Source organism: Dermacentor silvarum, chromosome 1 (assembly GCF_013339745.2).
Source record: "Dermacentor silvarum isolate Dsil-2018 chromosome 1, BIME_Dsil_1.4, whole genome shotgun sequence".
Classification (NCBI taxonomy): domain Eukaryota; kingdom Metazoa; phylum Arthropoda; class Arachnida; order Ixodida; family Ixodidae; genus Dermacentor; species Dermacentor silvarum.
This window is the reverse complement of record NC_051154.1, coordinates 330,832,723-330,853,173: the sequence shown is the minus strand read 5'-3', so window position 1 is coordinate 330,853,173 and position 20,451 is coordinate 330,832,723. Positions and strand designations below refer to the sequence as shown.

Below are 20,451 nucleotides of genomic sequence, written 5' to 3'. Positions count from 1 at the left end.
TTTTTGCGGCAGCCGCAAGACGAGCACCAATCAGAAGCGAGCTGCGCAGTTGTGGAGCCACCTGTCGCACAAGCAAAGAATCATAATGGATGGGCTCTGAGATCGAACAGTGACACGCACGCCGTAAAATCTCAGAGGCCATGTCCAGTGAAGGGGGCTGTTTTTGTTAAGCCTTCCCACACCGCCACCGAGGCGTCGACGAAGAATTCGCCTCGCAATGGAGGCGTTTTTGGAAACCGTTCGCGGATATGCGTGCCTCTATGTCAAATCGTACGTCGATTATAAGGACAAGGAGCTGGGTGCCAACCGCTGGCACATGCGGGAAAGCAGAGTGTGCGCCTGGCTCTCAGTGGCTCGCGCGCGTTTTTGTCGCTAGTGTGGACGTACCTTTATGGCACGTACACACTAGCGGGAAAACGCGCGCGGCGCGCCGCCGGCAGCAAAACGCAGCTGCGGCACAGCGGCAGTTACGTGACAGCATAGACTCCTCCCGCCTTCTCGAACTATCTGTCAGGTCCGGGAGCTGACGCGTGCAGACGATAGTGCGAAACGAGTTTCCGGCTAACACCGGACGGGAGTACGAAACGAGCGGTTGGGCGGATCCGAATGATACCAGTTCCCCGCGCGCACGTCACGGAAGCGGGCCGCTTTCATTGGTCTCCTTCATGCGCGGCACGCGGCAAACCGCAAAAAATCGGTCCAGGAGCGATCCCTCCCGCGGCAAGAAAAAGCTGTTTCGCGGCTGCTTTCGCGGCGCGCGTTTTGCCGCTAGTATGTACGTGCCATTACAGGCCACCTTTCAGCACTGATAGCTTTGTTTCTAACTTGCGTGAGAACCTTACTGCTGTTCGTTCTAAATTCCCTAAAGCTGATATATTTATTCTTGGCAATTTTAATTTCCCGGATATAGATTGGCCTAACTTGAGAGGCAATTCGCGTGCATGTAATAACTTTGTCCAACTCGTCCTTGATTTTTCCTTTGATCAACTAGTTCTCGAACCAACGCGCAATACCAACGTCTTAGAGCTTGTTCGAACAATAGCACCTGAAAGAGTTTGCGCCATTTCCATCACTGATGGGTTCAGTGACCACTCGTTATTGGAATTTACAGTTCTCACACCTTCATGTATGCGCAGTCTAATAACAGAACGAATATTTGATTATAAAAGAGCATACTATAATGCCATGTGATTTACAAAGCTTCTCATCTAGATTTATCGCAACATTTTCTCAACGATTAGTCAAGAAAAATTCGTGCCTTTTTAAAGAACTACTAGGTCTAGCAAATAAATACATAACTCAAATCTCATTTCGCACCAACTGCTCCAAACCATGGTTTAATAAAGCTTTGATTGCGTTAAAAAACAAAAAGAAACGTTTAAAAAATAATCCTAAGAAGTTCTGGAAAACCACATCTCCTTCAAACAGCACTGACACGCCCGTACTGGTGGATAGCACTGGTCTTCCCATACCGCGAGGGCACTGGGCATCTGTTTTTCACAACTACATTTCGACGTTCACAAGGGAAGACAATGCCAATATGCCATAGATGGCAGACTTAGATGACCAATATATGACTCCTATTACCGTGACAGCCGCTGGAATCGCTACTTTGATTAACAATCTCAAATTATCGACTAGTTCCGGATTTGATGGCATTAGCCCGAAAATCCTAAAGCATAGAGTAGTACCTTCCAGTACAATCCTTAGTCATTCATATATTTCAGCAGTCACTGTCAACAGGGAAGCTACCGAATGATTGGAAAGTCGGCAACATCATACCCATCTTCAAGTCAGGTGACAAGAGCGATGTGAGTAATTACCATCTCATATCACTAACTAGCGTTCTCTGCAAGTTACTCGAACACATCATATTTACTGATGTCGTTCACCACTTAGAATGTAATAATTTCTTTTTAAGCACCAGCCGGGATTCAGAAAATGCCTTTCATGGGAGACACAAATAATCGAATTCACTACGGATCTTTTTCGAAAGATGGACGACAATGCTCAGACTGACTCAATATTCATAGACTTTTCTAAAGCATTTGATCGCGTTACTCACTGTCGCCTCATTTCTAAACTGTCATGCTTAAACCTTGGCTAACTAAAAATTTCTTGGATAAGAAACTTTTTGTCTTTTCGAAAGCAGTCCACTGTCATTGACCAGTACTCTTCCCCTTTCAGTAACGTAACATCAGGCGTACATCAGGGAAGTGTCCTTGGACCATTACTCTTCTTGATTTTCATCAATGACTTGCTATCTAACATTGGATCTACTGTTCGACTATTCGCCGCTGACCGTTATCTACCGTCAAATCCGCTTCCCCGCTGATCATATCGCTCTACAACATGACCTTCAATGTGTCACTAACTGGTGTTTGGATTGGAAAATGACCCTGAACACTAACAAATGCAATCTAATGACATTTACTGACAAAAAAAACGACTCTATCTTCAGTTACTCACTTGGCAATAGTATCGCCGCTCGCACATCTTCATACAAGTACCTTGGTATTCTTCTAACACTGAGCCATTCATGGTCATCCCACATTGAAGAAAATAACGGCAAAAGCATCGCGCACTCTCGGATATCTAAAACTTAGCCTTCGCAGCGCTCCTGCCCTCACCAGAAAGATAGCCTACCAAACATTAGTGCAACCCCAGCTCGAATTCGCAGCTTATATATATGGTCACCTCATCAGGCATATCTAATCCACCTTCTCGAGTCGATCCAAAACCATGCTGCAAGTTTCATTGGCAGAGATTATAGCCCATTTTCGAGTGTAACTAACATCAGGTTGTCGTTGTCGCTTTCGTCTTTGGAATAATGCAGGAATATAGCGTTGATTTGTCTTCTGCACAAAATCATGCATAATGTACATGCATCTACTTTACCACTCGTTCGTTCCTCCCGCACATCTAGACGTCTGCATAAGCATCTCAGTTTGCAGCGCACCTTCGCTCACACCAATGCATTCTACTGCTCAGCTTCGCCACGTGCCATTGCGCTGTGGAATGGTCTTCCTGATAACATCGCTGACATTTACTACCCAGTAACATTCAGACAAAAATCAGTGCAATATTTGGCTTACCTAACTAAAAACCAGTATTTCTTTTAGTTTTGTTGTTCTTAACTTTATCGTTGTGTATTTATGTAAGCATTTGTGCTAAGATTGTTTGCTTTACTGTATACTGGTGAGCTAACAACTGTTAGTTTACCTTCTTTTCTTTTTATTTTTATTTATTTCGCGTTCTTCGTTTATTATTTCATTCTTGTTCTGTTCATATTGATGTAACTGTATAACATGTTTTTTTTTTCCACAATTGTTATTAGTACCCCCCCCCCCCCCACCACGCAATGCTCCTTCCGGAGCCTGTGAGGTATATGAAATAAATAAATAAATAACAAAATATTCTGTCGGGTAAGTTTTGGCTTATCTCTGATCGCGATCGTTCGCGCCGCACCGCTTCCCCGATACGACTTGCGTTCGGCCGGCAGTTTACGTGGACGGATAGTAATCACGCCTGACACGTACAAATACTAGCCTGGAAAGCACACACAACAGAACAACAAATAAACAAAAGGTGGTCAGAAACGCCGACGCATAAAAATCTACGTAAAGGGCGCGACTATCAGCGTCAAAGGGAAACCTAAGCAAATAACTAATCTAATAACTAAGCTAAGGAAAACAAAGCAGACATACACAGACACACACACACGCACACACACACACACATACACACACATGTATATATATATATATATATATATGTATATAGACAAACGAAAAGGAAAAATAAAAACGTCAGCAAAAAGAAAAAAAAAACCACAAGGCTCGCATCGAGTGTCTAGCGCCAAAACAAATACTCAAACAGGAGGGGCGCAACGTACATCAGCAGAAGCAGTCGCAGCGTTATCATCATCAACAACATTAACTACAACAAACAACCGTAAACGAGGTTTGATGCCAACAAAACCGAGTAAAAAGGGCTGAGCGAGCCTGTAATTGCGCAAGCCGCCCACGCGATACGTTTTTTCGCATGCGCAGCGTGTATACCGTATAAGCTTACACCCTTGCGCCGGATGTTCTGCAATTTGCGGCGTGTGTGCGTGTGCGTGTGTGTAGAGGAGTGGGGGCTATAAAAAGTGGATTACGGGTTTGGGCCGGCGGCAGCCCGCTGCCACTAATTGGAGGGCCCTTCCAAGTGGAGCGCGACACAGTTTTGTGTCTACATACGGAGCATAGGACGCCGGCGAAGGCACGCCGCGGGCGTCCGATAGTGCGCGCGGCTCCTCAATTTACGCGCACGTGCACACACAGCGGACGCGGGCCAATAAAACACGGGTACAGAAATAAAAAGAACGAAAGGGCGGAAGAAGCGTCTGCACCACTTTGCCGATGGGCACCGCGCAGCCGGCATCTACGCTTGAGGCTGTATCGTTACGTAATCAACCCTTCAATCGCGCAGTTTTGGCGGCCTGCCTCGCATCCAGGAGATGGGAAGCTGCGCCAGGGCGATATTCCGCAACACGCGAAGCGCGCACGTGGCTCAGCTCTGATGTCCGCTCCAGGAGGAGAGGAAGTGAAAGAAGAGGAGGTTGTCGTATGCATATTGGCACCGTTACCTCATCGAGTGGCATTGTACGCCTGCGTGCACTTCACTGATTGCGGTGTGAGTACGGCACTCGAGCATCGCTGACGCTCGTAAACGTCGATGGCAGATTGCACGAGAAACTGAGAGTTTTCTGCGGCGCTACCGATGGTCACTGACAGGTTACGAATGCAGCGGCAAGTGCCCCGCCATAGGGAACGCGTACTGATGCGCCAGAGAACCATCTCGCAGCCCAGTCTCTATTTTTTTCCTAATGTTTTGTAGGTACGCTTTGTACCTAGGCCTTGCGCATACGTTCTCTTGCAGATAATCTTTTCACCCTGTTGTGGCAGCCTTCTTTTTTCTTTTTACGTTTTGGTCAGATGCGAGTGACAGCCATTGTGATATGCTCAACATTGAGCATTTCCTCGTGCCTCTTGTCGGCGATGATACGCACGCATACGCGGAGGCGAGGTTTTTGATGGGGAAGTGTTCCGTACGGGAGGTCAGAGTAGTCACTCTCATAATCCATTTCTAAAGCACTGGCTAGGGTTGTCCACGGTCTTCGTCCCCAAAACCATCGATTTTTGCTGTTCATGCATTAGTACATGACCCGCGGTGTACTTCTTTTTTCTTTTCTCTTTTTTTGTTTCCCTTCTTCTTTTTTTTAGAACTCGGGCTCCATGCGTGCATGCATCTTCGAAAGCGGTATTTTCTGAAGTGCGGCGGGATGAAGGGCAGGCGACCAACACTGATCATATCACAGCACTTCGGCTTGTGCACGTGACGATCTAAACCGCGGTTTTAACTGCGCAAATGAAAGCTCCTCGGAATAAAATGTTCCGAGCAAGTTCTGCTTGTCCCGTATTATATTGATTGTGTTATGTTATTTCCTGGCTCATAACAATAAAATAAAGAAGAGACTTTAAACTGGTCTACGTTGAGCGAATATTGTCTTGTCTAAATTTCTACCAAATGTAGCGAGCCGCCCTTGGCTATATTAGAATTCGATGTAAGTCAATGTCCTAGTGCGAGTGTTTATGTTCTTGCACAATAATTCTGCAAAGACATCATCATATATGTCCTTTCGGTAGTGTAAACCATTTTGACAGACCCGAAACTAGTCTCGAGGTGCGTGTTCGAAGGCTCCTGGCTATGAAATCAATCCGAAGCCTCCCCTTTTTGACATTACCATGCACGTGACAGCACCACCGCATCTGTTTCCCCTCAACTTATTCATAAAAAAATACTATATAGATGAATGTAACCTAATGTAACATAACATAGCAACCATATTTAATATACAAAATTGGATGAAGTAGTCTCCGATGACACTTGTGCATTCAAGGAACGCCGAGGTATACTTTGTGGTATGCAGGTCTGCAGGGTGGCGGAGCCACCCAGCAGGTATGCGTAACGCAAGGATAACTAATACTCCTATATTCTCAAACGATCCTAGACTCAAAGCTCTTCCTCCACTTCACCGAGTTCACCAAAGCGCCATCCCTCGACTGATGAGGACACTACAATTCTGAAGGATTGCACGGGTAATCATGAAGCGGAGTGTCCCCTTATGTCGAGGGATGGTGCACCTTAAAAACATAGAAATATTTTATTGAAAAAAAGCAAAAGAAAATGTCCCTAATAACTCGGCAGCAGGACCCGATGAAATCCCCAATACAGCTAATCAAAAACCTCGGTCCAAAGACCAAGGCCCTGCTGACTAATTGCTGGCAAGTGATTAGAACGAAGAAAATTCCGCTTTGATGACGTGAAAGCAAGATGAACCTCATCTACAAAGGCAAAGAGGATAAGAAGAGAAGCTCGTACAAGCCAGTTACAGTAACGTCGGTGATAAATAGAATGGCAATGCAAGCCATAAAATTAGAACTGTCGAAATGGGTGGAGAAAAATGATGTACTGAGGCAACTACAGAATGGGTTTAGGTCAGGCAGACGCTTAGAGGATAATATGTTTGCACTAACTCAGTGCATAGAGATCTGAGTAGATCCGAATAGACCTATATCGATAGCATTTCCAGATGTTGATGGAGTCTATGACAACATAGACAGGGAATTGTAATATGATATTGGTAAGCACGAAGGCATTGATTACGATTCCGTCGAGCTGCTCAGGGAGATATATAGAGACAACCAAGTACAAGTTGTATGGGAAGGTCGAAAAGGTAATGAAGTCAGGGAATTTACCAAGGATTGAAGCAAGGATATGCTCTGTCTCCATTGTTGTTCACGCTTTATGTTAAGGGCATGGAAAGACGACTGGAAAACAGTGAATTAGGGTCTGATTTATCCTACATGTGTAACGGACAAATGGTGCAACAGAATGTCCCTGGACTGATGTACGCAGACGACATTGTGCTACTAGCGGACAATAAAAAAGATTTACAGATACTTGTGAATATCTGTGGGAACGCAGCGACAAATCTAGGCCTTAAGTTTAGCACAGAGAAATTAGGAATTATGACCTTCAATGAACACACGAATAACTTCGTGGTGTCAATTCAACAGCAAGTTATACCCAGAGTGAAGCAATATAAGTACCTCGGCGTACACATAAACGAAGGAAGGAATTACTCAAGCAACCACCAAGATATTCTGAAAATAAAGGGGAAGCGGAATGCAGCAATAATGAAACACAGAGCACTGTGGGGCCACAATAAGTATGAGGTGGTGCATGGAATCTGGAAAGGAGTAATGGTGCCAGCGCTAACATTCGCACATGCCATTCTATGCTTAAAATCGGATATATTGGCGGATTTGGAAGTTAACCAATGATCAGTAGGCCGGTTGGCTTTGGGAGCCCACGGTAATACCACAAATGAGGCAGTGCAGGTTGACATGGGTTGGGCCTCTTTTGAAGCCAGAGAAGCACAGCGCAAAATTAGGTTTGAAGAAAGACTCGGGAACATGGATGAAAATAAATGGGCGGCTAAAGTGCACAAGTATCTCTACATGAAAAGCGTGGACACAGAATGGAGGAAGAGGTCAAGGAAGTTGGCAACCAAGTACAGGATAATCGAAACTGTAAATAGACAACCAGGAATCATCAGAAAGAAAGTGAGAGAAATAGAGACCGTGAACTGCATGCAAAGAATGGAAACAAAAAGGACAATGGAGATTTACAAGAATGAGAAGAAAGAAATTAGAAGGGAAAATCTGTACTATAACACAAAGGGCAGTGCCTTGGTATTTGAGGCTCGAGCCGGTTGCCTAAGGACGAAAACATATCGGAACAAATATATGGAACTAGATGAGACATGTGCATGCTGCAGTAAAGATCCAGAAACCACTCAGCACATCCTGATGGAATGCGACGGGATCCACCCAGCGAGAACCGTAGGTAACGTGCAACTCCCAGAAGCGCTTGGTTTCAAAGTGGAAGGAAACATAAAAAGATCAGCCGTAGAGATCAACAAGAGACGATTGGAGTACTGGTGGAAAAAAAGCAGGGAAAAGATGGATACGACCTGATCTCTTAAAATCATAGCTAGTGGTCTAAGGTAGATTTTGAAAAAAAAAAAGATTTAGGAGATGTACAGGGTGTTCATTTTAAGTTTTGCGGAATTTTTCGAAATGGCCTGTGGCAGGTGGCATAATTCTTATCATTGAGCTGGGTTATTCGATGAAGCGTACATAGTAGCACGAGAAATCGAAACACATATTCAACTGATGAACCAAAATTCACTAATTAACTTCCTAGTTAATTACTTTACGACACATATTGCAATTCATGAATTGTAGCTGGTGAGCTTGTCAGGCGTATCCACTAAGAATGAATTTCCAGAATGACACCAGATTGGAGATATCCGCCATCAAACTCATCGTAAAAATGCACTGTTGTTTCACTGACTTTTTTACCAAAATGCTGTTTTATACATTGACGCACAAAAATAACTGGAACGCCCACATATTTCGTCCCACACTTTGGGAAATGATATCTCGAAACTGGTGTCATCCTGGAAATTCATTTCAAGTGAATGCGTCTAGCAAACTTACCGGATACAATTCGTAAATTACAATATGTGTCGTAAAGTAAATAACTAAGAAGTTCATTCGTGAATTTTTGGTAATTAGTTGAATATGTGTTTCGATTTCTCGTGCTACTAACGTCCACCTCTTCGAATAACCCAGCTCAACGATAAGAATTATGGTACTGCCACAGGCGATTTTTAAAAATTCCGTAGAAAGCTTGATTTTGAACACCCTGTATACAAAAATGCTAGATAAAAACATGTATAGCATATCTGATTAAATCAAGCCGGCTTGGAGACTATTTGTCAGCGCCCCGTTTCAAAGGGGATGCCATTAAATCACCATCATCACCATCATCATCATTGAGTTGAGGTGGGGTGTTGAGTGAAGGATCGTTATATAATACGGAGGTAAGTGCCTAACACAAAGTTCGTAACACAGTATTGTTCCGGTACTTGACATATCAATATATGAAGAACCATTTTGTACAGCGTTCCATAAATGCACTAGTGTCGTCTAAGAGGCTTCACGAAATCGGGTCCAGCAGCGCATGCAGTGCTGGTCGTGCGTCCGTGTCGTACCCCTCAAAAACATCGGCCCGAACGCGAGTAATTGGCTATTCAACTCCCAGGTATGTATGAGCAATCATTTTCAGCTGAAAGGCAAAGTGAAAACTAACCAAAACGAGTACAATGAAGGGTACGCGTGGAGCTGGCGTATTTCCCTTGGATATATTGCCTTGGGGTAATTGATCATGGGACTAGGCCACAATTTCCGAAGGGTTACACAGCGATGACGAATTGAACTTAGGGGGCTATGTCGTTTATGAGGTGCTGGGAATATTTTTTTCATCCGCGTTTCAATTTACGGTGACAGTATACTTTTGCAGAGATTTCGATCCAGTAGAGCTTAGTCAGTGTCACAGCTCTTCGCGCTGCATTTAAATTGCGCATTGATGGTTGGAACTCACGTCATGTAGATCGGTGCGTGACTGTTCTCACCACATGCTACTATTTTGAGTATTGATTATCCTAAGTTTTTTTTATCTTTAGGTCATACGCCCCTAGTTCCCGGCTGCAAGTTCTGAACTCGTTTTACAAAGCATACAAGTTCCGAACCACACGACACCTGGTTAATAGAATAGAAAAACAATATATGATGTGGAAAAATATCAGCGAGGAATCTGGGGCAGCGTAGATAATGGAAATGCCGACACATCGCGGAACACGGCGCTGGGTCATTCTCTGATGTTCAGGAAGCCGCTCTATACAGGGTGTCCCAGCTATCACGCACCACTATTTTAAAAAAGAGGAAAGGCGTTACGCGAAGCAAACCTATTGAGTATTGTTTCCAGTACAGTGGAGTAGCTGCCAGTAATTTTTTCGCTACTGAGATTTAATTCGTTAATTGTAATTAATTATCTAACTCGAGAAGTACTGTCCTAATTATCAAAGTGTCAGTGAGAAGATTGTAGAGAAACATGAAAAACTTCCTATACAGCTTTCTGTTGCTCAATGCCTGCTACATAAATGTGTATTTCCGAGCGTGAAAGGAGCCCGCGAATACACGCAGAATTGCCGCGCGACTGGCCGCTCGGGGCATTTTGCGTGTATTCGCGGGCTTATTTCCCGCTCGGAAAAACACTCTTATGTAGCACGTATTGAGCAACAGAAAGCTGTATCGGAAGTTTTTCAAGTTGCTCTACGATCTTTTCATTGACACTTTGATAATTAGGACAGTACTTCTCAAGTTAGATAATTAATTACAACTACCTAAATAAATCTCAGTAACAAAAAGTTACTGGCGGATACTCCACTGTACTGGAAACAATACGCGCTACGTTTGCTTCGCGTAACGCCTTTCCTCTTCTTTAAAATCGTGCTGCGTGATAGCTGGGACACCCTGTATATGTTGGTGATCCTACAAGATGCGAGACCTATGCAAATATGAAAAATGCTATCCTAGCTCAGTGCGTGCTGCACTGGTTAGGTGACAACCGCGCCATCAATAAGGAGCTTAGTGTCATTAAGGACCAAATGTACATAGTGTTATAAGAGCAATCGTTTCAAGGACAGCCGGCTATGCGAAGTTATCTTCATAAAGGTCAACAAAGAATGCCCCATGTTTTTTTTTTATTAAACACAACACTCAAGGCCTAATGAATTGTAATGCAACGAGTTGTGTATAAACTTATCGCGGGATAATCTGCGTCTCAAGCGCCTTTTCTAAAGGGTAGGATATTTGTCTATGATGACAAGCTGTTGGGAGGTCATTCAAATGGATCCACTAGCGTTACGCGGCCACATTCGCAAATTAGTTCGTATAGATCAACCTCTTAACGTCTAACAACATTTTTCATGTTGTCACGTCCCATTCTCTTTGTTTCTGTCTCGTTTTCTTGTCCCGAACATTACGAAAACTTCTAACGTATGAACAAATATTTATGTCGGTTCCGCTCAATATAGGTCGCTGGTACTGCGTGAGATGTAGTTGTTCGAGTTATCGATTAGTTTGCTCTCATCGTACCATATGCTAGTCTCCTGGTTATCCCAGTTGTTAAAGTGACTATACCCGGGAACGTCTGTGGTGTGGATTACGATACCCGAAGCAACACAAATTCTAATTCAACTCCGAAGCTTTCGCTCTGAGGAAAGCTTATGTTTTTATATATCTTTTTAAACTTCATGCAACTTTCAGGTGGATAGTCCATTGCTTCCCAGCAGAGGACTATGTCGAAGTGGATGAAGCCAGTTCCTTGACGACCTAGTATTTACTTATGACATATCAGCGCAAGAGACCCACATAAACAGTTCTCATTGCGTTCTGCGTCCCTGCACCGCAAAAATATGAGCTCACCTTTTCGAGATACGAAAAGAGATGTCTTCAAATAGCTTGACGTTTGAAGATGGACACGCGCACAGGTGTACAAGACATTCGCCTGGGCATGCAGCCGCTCATAACACTTGAGACGATCACCTTTCGAAGATGGTCTGCTGCGATGTGAGTTATAGCGGCCAGGCGCTAATACGCTTTACCAATGACACTTGTCAAACTCATCAGATGCCGGTGATTCCTCGTGTCCGCGGAAACGAGCAGTCACCCGCATGACAACGTAACTAGCGAAGTTACTGCGAATACACCTCCGAAAGGCAACAATTACACGACGCTTCTTTAAATAAGGCTTTTAATACTGTTATTCAAACGACAAAAAAAAAAGAAAAAGAGACTGACACACATGCCCACCGCGTCGAAAAACGGAACCGGATGGCAAGTGCCCATAAAGGAAGAGACGTACCACGTCCGGGTCCATGGGCGGCTCGCTGACGCTGCTCCAGCGGCGGTCCTCGACGGCCAGCTGTTTGTCGCCAGACTCACCGCCGCTGCTGTGCCGCCGGAACGGAGGTCTGCGTCGCCGGCTGCCTCCGCCCTGCTGAAGACTGCCGCCGCCTCCGCCGCCCCCACTGGCCAGGTCAACTCCGCTGTCCTCGCTGGGCAGCTCAGCGCCCCCGCAGGCACCTTCCACCACAACCGACTGCTGCTGATGTTGCTGTTGTTGCTGCTGCTGCTGCTGCTGGAGCTGCTGCTGCTGTTGCTGTTGTTGCTGCTGCTGCTGAAGCTGGAGTTGCACCTGCTGCTGCGTTTCTTTGGACCGCGCCGCCTGGACCTCTCGCCGGTACAGCAGCTCGTCAAACTGCAGGTATGCGAGACAACCAGCATCGTCGGTATGTATACAGGGCATCTCGAGGCAACTTGCAAATATATGGCTCACCGTGGCTGAAAAGTCATGCTGAGCCTGTCGGTATCGGTGGAGTTAGTTACACTATGTTGCTGCTGAAAGATTTAGTACCAGTGCAACATTTGGGGTACGCTGTAGTAATTATAGAGGTCGCCTAATTTTCTTTCACAGTAAGAGTTTGAAAGCCGTTTGCATGCGTTCTGCCGTATTCGTTTTCCTGCTATTGTCCACAGCAGAGTACAAGGTTCTTATTTTTTACGTAACCATGGTTGCGTGTACTTCAAGCATTCCGATTATTCTTAGAGCTGATTCCCGCAGTAAACTTAACTATTGAGCTAGACGTGAATCACTTGATGTAACACTCCCATAGTATAGGTTCTCTTTCGTGCCTTTTTTCTGTTTTCAGATTACTTAGCCACTAAGGATTACTTACGGTTGTATCCGACGAGACTTATTCTTTGTTAACATCTCTGTCCTCTCTCTTGCTTTTGAACATGACAGTGTTTTATGCCGGGGTCCACCATCCACCAACTTCCCGTAACGGATGTGACGTCAGCGCGAACGTGTAAAGTAAGCTCTCTCTTGACAGGGATGGAGCCCCCATCTAGGAGCGGTGAAGCGAAGTACTGCAATCACGACACTAATGAGCGCCGAAAGTGAGCGCTTCCGTAGTCTCAGCGCATGGGAGGCTCCAACGCGGTGTAGCCTGGTGTAGGCGTTGTAGGCCTTCTGCTGAGGCGACGACGCAGTTTCCGCACATGGTTTGTCTTTCGCATAGGTTTAGCCTGTGACGCCTCATCGCCTACGGAGTGCAGCTTCAACATGCATCAGCAGTGCTTACACGCCGCCTAGTGCTTCGCTTGCGATGGCACCAACTACGAAAACTGCTGCACTAAGTGGCGAAGAAAGGCAACGACGTCGACGGGCGAATCTCGCTTTGGTTCGGCGAGAAACACGCCAGCGTGAAGCAGAATGCCTTCGCGCGTTCGCGGCGCACGCTGCGAACTCTGCCACTCGCATTCCTGAAGCTGAGCGCGTTGCAACTCAACTGGCTGACCAAGACACTCAGGGACCAAGCCACTCAGGATGCCAAATCCTGTATCGAATCTTGGCAAATTCATGTACTAGCCATCATTCCCATGCTGGCTAAGCCGCCCTACTTGCAACTGCCGTAAACACTAGTGCCACAGTTCCCTCGACGTTGCGCTGCTGAGCTCGAGGACATGTGTTCGATTCCGGCCGCGGCGCCCCCATTCAGACGGGGGCGGAATGAAAAAACACCCATGTAAAGTTAATTGGGTTTACTTTACCTACAGGTGGTAAAACTTAATCTGAAGTTGCCAACCAGGGTATCCTTCATAATCAGGTGGTGATTTTGACTCCTAAAACCCCAGAGTTTAATTATTTTTTACAGCGAAGCTGTATAAGGCTAGGTGCTCAATCGCCTGAAGCCTCACGTGGATGACACGGGTTTCTTTTCTGACACGATGTACGGCTTCAGGCCACATTTGCCGACTCAAGACGTAATACTCCAACTGAAGGAAGAAGTACTGGACCATGTCACCACATGCAAAATGTATACTCACACTGGACCTTAAAGGAGCATTTGACAACGTAGCTCATGAGGCCATCCTAAAAGACAAATCGCAACTAAAATTGGCGAAGGAATCTGCAACTACAATCGAGCATTCTTAACGGACCGCATGGCAACGGTAGGCGTGGATACCCTGATAACAAAAGAGAAAAAAGTTCCAAATAGAGGCACTCCTCAGGGATCAGTCTTATGACCTTTTCTCTTCAAGGTCGCCATGAAAAACCTCTCAGACCGTCTAGAGAAGAATCCGCACCTTCGTCACGCAATATATGCGAACGACACTAGCATTTTGACAACTCGAGCCTCGGATGGAGAACAGCAGGACGCCCTACAAGCGGCGGCTGACGCTGTCACCGAATACGCCTAAGAGTGCAACCTGGAATGCTCCCCCAAAAAATCTGAGCTCCTCGTCCTCAAAAAGAAATCCAGAAGGAAAAGCACAGCTCGAGAGGTCATAGAAATACACCTCAACTAAAACATATACCCAGAGTCGAAACACTCCGAATATTAGGTGTTTACATGCAAGAGAATGGTCGCAATAACCACACTATAAACGCAATAATACAAACTGCCAACAGCGTAGAGTAGAGTAGCCAGTCGCAGACATGGCATGAAGGAACAAGACCTACTAAGCTTGACTTAGACCCTTATCGTCAGTAGAGTCACGTACGCGACACCTTAGCTCAACCTGAAATCCACAGAAAACACCAAAATTAACGTGTTACTGAGGAAAGCGTACAAACAAACCCTCGGGCTTTCTCCAGGTACCGGAACAACGAAGCTTCTATACCTAGGTATCCACAACACCTTAGAAGAACTAATAGAAGCACACCGACATGCGCAAATCGCACGCCTCAGCCTCACCGGAACAGGCAGAGCAACTCTTCGAAGGTTGCAGTACCACGTGGCGACAACCAACAGTCAACAAAAACTCCTCGAGTCCATACATGAGCAAATAATGGTGGCCCCTATTCCATGTAACATGCACCCGGAATATCACTTGGGCAGGAGAAAAGCACGAGCCAAAACAATACAAAGAAGATACGGCACTCTCTCCACTGCTCACTGGACTGATGCAGCCAGGTACTCGCATGGGGAGGGTATGGTGATCAGCGGGGTAGGACACAGACAGCAGGACCTGGTATCCACCTCCGTTCGTACGTAGAACGTCGCCGCAGAAAAAGAGGCTGCCATTGCCCTCGCCATCTCGGCATTGAGACAGGATGATAAAATAGTTATTCTTACGGATTGTCAGTCATCATGTCGCTCCTAAGCGAACGGCTATAGCATGCGATATTCCATGCGATATTCTCAACCGCATCAACGAAATACTCCGCACCACGATAATCTGGACACCGGGACACGAAGCCGTCAGCGGAGACCATCGTGCACACGCAATAGCCCGAGGTCACTGCAACCGGGCACTGCAAGAGATGCCAGAAGACCCCAGTCCACACTTACTACACATTTACTATGAGATACTTCAGCACTACCTCCTTTCGAGAAGAACGATGCCGCCACCGCACCCATCTCTAACCAGAGCTGAAGCCACGGCCTAGAGACAACTCCAGACCAACTACTACCCTCACATCACGCTCCTTCACGCGATGTAACCCACCCTTTATCAGCCCCTCTGCCCTTTTTGTACAGAGCGAGCTGCCCTCTACCACACCACAGGGGCATGCCAAAAAATCCCCAATGACTCCCGCAACCGAAACGCACCGCACGAGCAGTGGGAGATGGTGCTGACCAGCTCCGCTCTGGAGGATCAGCGAAAAGTGATCGCCAGAGCCCGAAGTGCTGCCACCGCCGTGGGCCCTGGCCAGAAGGCTCCACCCAGTACGGGGATCCACCCCTCTCCGTGCTCCATCAAAATAGAGTTTCCTCTCTCTCTCTCTCTCTCTTGCCAAAACTTCGTCCTTCTGACTTCGTGATCTTGCAAACTGATCATTTTGAAGAAATTGCCGCGTTATAATTAATTAAATAAACATTAATAAAATTGTCCCATGGCAAGCTTCGGACACAGCACTTCTAAACACAGAAGCCCTATGTTTAAACCATTACTTCATGGACGCACAAACAAGCAGAAACATTGGAATTATAAGCGATGATGTGTGTTCGCAGAGTCTTATTGACTTTTGCATTAAAATAAAATATAAGTTGTTTCAAAAATTAGGCCAGTGATGGCAGAAAAAGCGTAATTAAAGAAGCCACAAGAATGGTTGAAGCTACAAGCACGAAAATCAGACAAATCCATCATCTACTAACCATCATTTCCACGATGGCTGAAAGGCCGCAGTTCCTTCAAGGAATTATTGTAACTAACTCTATGGCTATCACTGCCACCTCAATGTCGCGAGTACTGCTAGCACCGTCGGCTGGAGATGCGCTGAAAAGGAAATTATAATCCAAACGACTACGAACCACCTTCCTGGCTTGCCTGAATATTACGCACCGAGCTTTCGCGAGCTTTCGCGAAGGTTTGAGCTTCTGATATCGATTGCAAACATGCCGAGTAATGCGGAGCATGCGCACTTGGGTATATTCAGATATCAGACACTCTTGCGTCGTGATAAGTCATCGTAGTTGTTCCACGGCGAATGTGCATCGTGACCCCACCCCCATTTTGTGTGCCACTCGCTAGGCAGTGTGTTTTGGCCCGGCTATCAACTGCTATCACAGTGGAAAGCTTCGGCGCAAGTGCCTGCACACGCTATCGTGACACCTGAATACGATATATCGCACCAAATAAGCTGGCCCCGTTTACCAGATCTTCTGGTTATAACGCTTTGAAAAAAAATGAAAAAAAGCAGGTTTATTTTCCGTGTAAGATGTCGGAGGTGCTATTGCTAATTGTGAATTATCGGCAAAATTTAGGGGCTGCATGAAGAAGACCACGTGACCCCTGTGGTGTCGAGTCGTACACTCTTAGTCATGTCGAGTCGTACACTCTTAGTCAAGTACCGTATAATGTCCGGCACATATGCGGTATATTTTCGTTCTAGCGTAAAGAACTGCATATAAACGTACTTTCAAGCAATATTATGCGTGACAATGGCTGCGGCGGCAGGCTAGGCCCGCTATATGCGGTCCCGAGCGGACGCAACGCTTATATGCAGTCTTGCAAATTTCGTGCGCAAAAAGCGCGCCGAAGCGTTGAGAGAGCGTTACAAAGCAAAAGCTGTAAGCAGCACTGAGGGTAATGCTTGGAGGGAGAAAGTAAAGCGAAAGGCAAAAGGAGAGAACGAAGAGAAACAAGTCGACGCCTCCTCGTTGCTTTCATGGCGGAGAAGGAGGAAAGGCTGCGCCGACCGGGCCGGGAAGGAGCGAGAACATGGCGCATGCCGGCGTATACGAGGCGATTGTTTTCGGCGGTAATTATCGTCATATCTTTGTACCGGCGACGTTATGCGAATGGGTTCGTGTTGTGAAGTGATCTGGCCACGTCGGTGAACGCTCTCGGTGATGTCAGTGATGTTCAAATCCACCGTTGTTACCGGAAATTGCAAAAAAGCAGTGCAACTTCGACAACTCGTGCGAGTACAACGGCCACACCGGCGATCAGCGGCGGCGGGCCGCCATGTGCGCTGGATCGGCAGGCCCAGGAGTGCGTGTTGTAGAGCTGCGAATTTGTGCCTATTTGGTAGGTCGATTTTTACTTCCTATACGCTACGCTTACTAAATGCTTAATTACTACCATTGCATTATTATCAGCCAGCAGATAACGAATGTCGGTGATTTAAATATCTGAACGTGTAGTACTAATGCGAACAAGCGCATTGGATGTTTTGGTGTGTGAAGTAGTTATAACTGCAGGTGTAGTTCCGTTTAGGTTTCCCCCAATTGTATGATTGCAGGCGATCTTTTTTTCTTGCGTAGTCAGGTGTCCATTTGATGAAACTTCATGCGCGAATTTTCGTTAGGGCTTGCGTATTATAGCGGCGCTGGTAATTGCGTGTAGCGTTCTAACCATGAAATGTGCCTTTTTTTAAAATTCCCTTCGTGGGCTTTGCGTGATTAATTCATTGCGTTTCGTAGTTCCAGTTTGTCAAACAATGGTTATACTTTGAAAAAAAATTTCTGGTGTGTTACGCACTTTCCTCTGTGTGGTGTGTCGATTTGCGTAGATTTCTGGCTTTCTTGTTTAATGCGTCGAGTTCACTAAAATACAAAGGCCGATTTAGCTCGAAGCTTGCGTGACGCGACCATAATCAAATAATTCCGATGACGCAGCAGCTCCGAAGTGACGGTTTGCTATAGCCGCAGGATTTGCCACATTATCTCTTGGAGATAAGCAGTACACCCGTCACTTGAAGAAGGTGCGAAGTTCTATGCAACTGGCAAAATTTCAACAACGCGACATGTCACGTCGATTGTAGAAATTTCAAGTTTTATAGCAGACGGAAAAATCTGGTTTTCAGTACTTGCGTCGTTCCATAATGTTGTGAGATAAAAGCGCTGCATGCATAGCTAAAAAAACTATGAAAGAAGCAAAAGAACATTACAAGTTGGACATTTTGCTTTTGTGTGGTGATTGCTATGTTGTGTTGATTTGCGCTATGAAGCTAGCCCCAAGATAGGCCTTAATAAGACCTTTCTTATGAGCTTACGCTTCTCGAGTTATCAAATTTCTGCATTTTCTTTTTATTCTCGCTTAACTGAATTTTTTTCTGTGCAGGATTAAAGTGGGAAGTCAACACTAATAAGGACGCCACCAAAGAAAGCACAACTTCGGGCTCTCCATTGGAACGTTAGAGTGGACCACCACACCGGTAAGAGAAAATCAGGCCAAAAATGGCTGTTCATTGCAGTGCGGAAATATATGCTTATGATGGAGCACACGAAGAAACAGCTCATATTTTGCCAGCTCAAAAGTGGTGTGGGGCTCAGAAAGATACAAGTGTTTACAATATTGCTTGCATGCGGAGAACGTTAAAGCGATTACACGACCTGTAATGTCACTAGAGATAGACACAAATTCGAGAGCCTCTCACTAATTTCTGCTGATTTCAGAACAGTGGGAAGTCACTGAGTTTAGGCCAGTGTAAATGCAAGTACAACTGAATGCCAGTAAGTGTAAGGGACATATACGAGTGCCCCTGAGAGCCAGCTGACAATGTGGACCAATTAATAATTACCTGCAAGTGTGAGGAAATATGACTGTGAAATAAATAATAAGCCCAAGCACATTGAGTTGATTTCAAAGAGGCGAAGTATATGTGAAATGTGTATGTATATGACGTGAAGAATGCAACTGAATGTATGTTTCTCTCTTTAGTTGCTTGCCAGAGCATTATGTGTTTGTGCCTATTGTCATGGCTTGATTACTCTGTTTACACCGTGTATGCACTCACTATATCCAGATTAATTAGGGATGGACTTTAGTGTTAATAATGCCAGTAAAATTTCAAATACAATGCTGTAAATTCAAAGGTCGAACACATTCACATGTCTTTCACAATCTCTTATGAGTTATTCACATGTGAAGTGTGTGATATGGAATGTTCAGCTTTCTGTAGTAAATCATGGACACCGAGTTTTATAATGCTGACACGTGCTCTTGGAGAAAGGAGGCAGAAAGATAAGAAGATAGGCAGGTTCACCAGCGTAAATACAAGTGACTGTGCTGAGGAAGGGGTATAAAGGGAATAAAAGCAAGAGGAGAGCCGAGATTTAAAATAGAAGGGAAGAAAATGTGTGCACATCAATGCAATGCCGTGCACTACAGCAACAACCCTCATGTCAAGTAGCAGGGCAATGCAAGGGTGTTGAACGCAGTCCAAACAATTGTTCTCTCCCCCAACAAGGTGCAATTAAGCGCAGTCAAGTGTGTTTTTTTAGCCACACCAAAATGAGGGAAGTCAAATAAAAGACCTCGAATCGTTATCTCGCAATCTCAGAAGTTTATGGTTAACATTGAGATCCGTTTCTTACAAGATCACTACTATATTTGCCTCAAACAACTATTGAACAAACATATCCCTAAGAGGGCCAAGGTGAAGCAGTTTTTGGAATCGTCTAACATTAAGTGGCATTTCTTTTTCTTTACAGGTACGACGGTCACCTGGACGCCCAGGAGTCATCAGGATTAATAACTCTGAATATATATGAATGATATCTAATGTGTTTGTGATGACGGAGCAATTATGTTAAAATGAAACACATATTTAAAAGTGCTTTTTTTCTCTTGTTAGCAATGTAAACATAAAAAACTTCACTTTGGATTTCTCTGCATTCACCCAACTACTGCGGCATGTATACAGAGTGTGCTCCGCAAAACAAAAGATTTTTTATGTTGCTTGGCTCCCAAAAGAGTTCTTCCATTCAAATACATAAAAGGTGTGTTCGAAAAGAAACCAAACTTTTGCTTTAACATCTTTATTGCTTATTGTACAACATTTATGCATGTCCCCTTCAAAGTAGTCCCTTCTTCTGGGAATACATTGTTTGTATCATCTCATCCATTTTTGGAAAGCCTCCTGGAACGCTTTTTCTGGGATGGCGCGTAGGTCTCATGTCGCATTGTCTTGAAA

At 45.2% G+C, this 20,451-nt stretch overlaps 1 protein-coding gene across 1 annotated transcript in view; it reads right to left on the bottom strand.

Moving 5' to 3' along the window:
• Nucleotides 1–20,451, bottom strand: part of LOC119443140 (AF4/FMR2 family member lilli-like) — a 347,364-nt gene that overhangs the window by 214,344 nt on the left and 112,569 nt on the right. Inside the window, exon 5 of the mRNA XM_037708300.2 lies at nucleotides 11,884–12,279. Coding sequence (XP_037564228.2) covers nucleotides 11,884–12,279 — 396 coding nt within the window. The remainder of the gene's footprint in view (nucleotides 1–11,883; nucleotides 12,280–20,451) is intronic.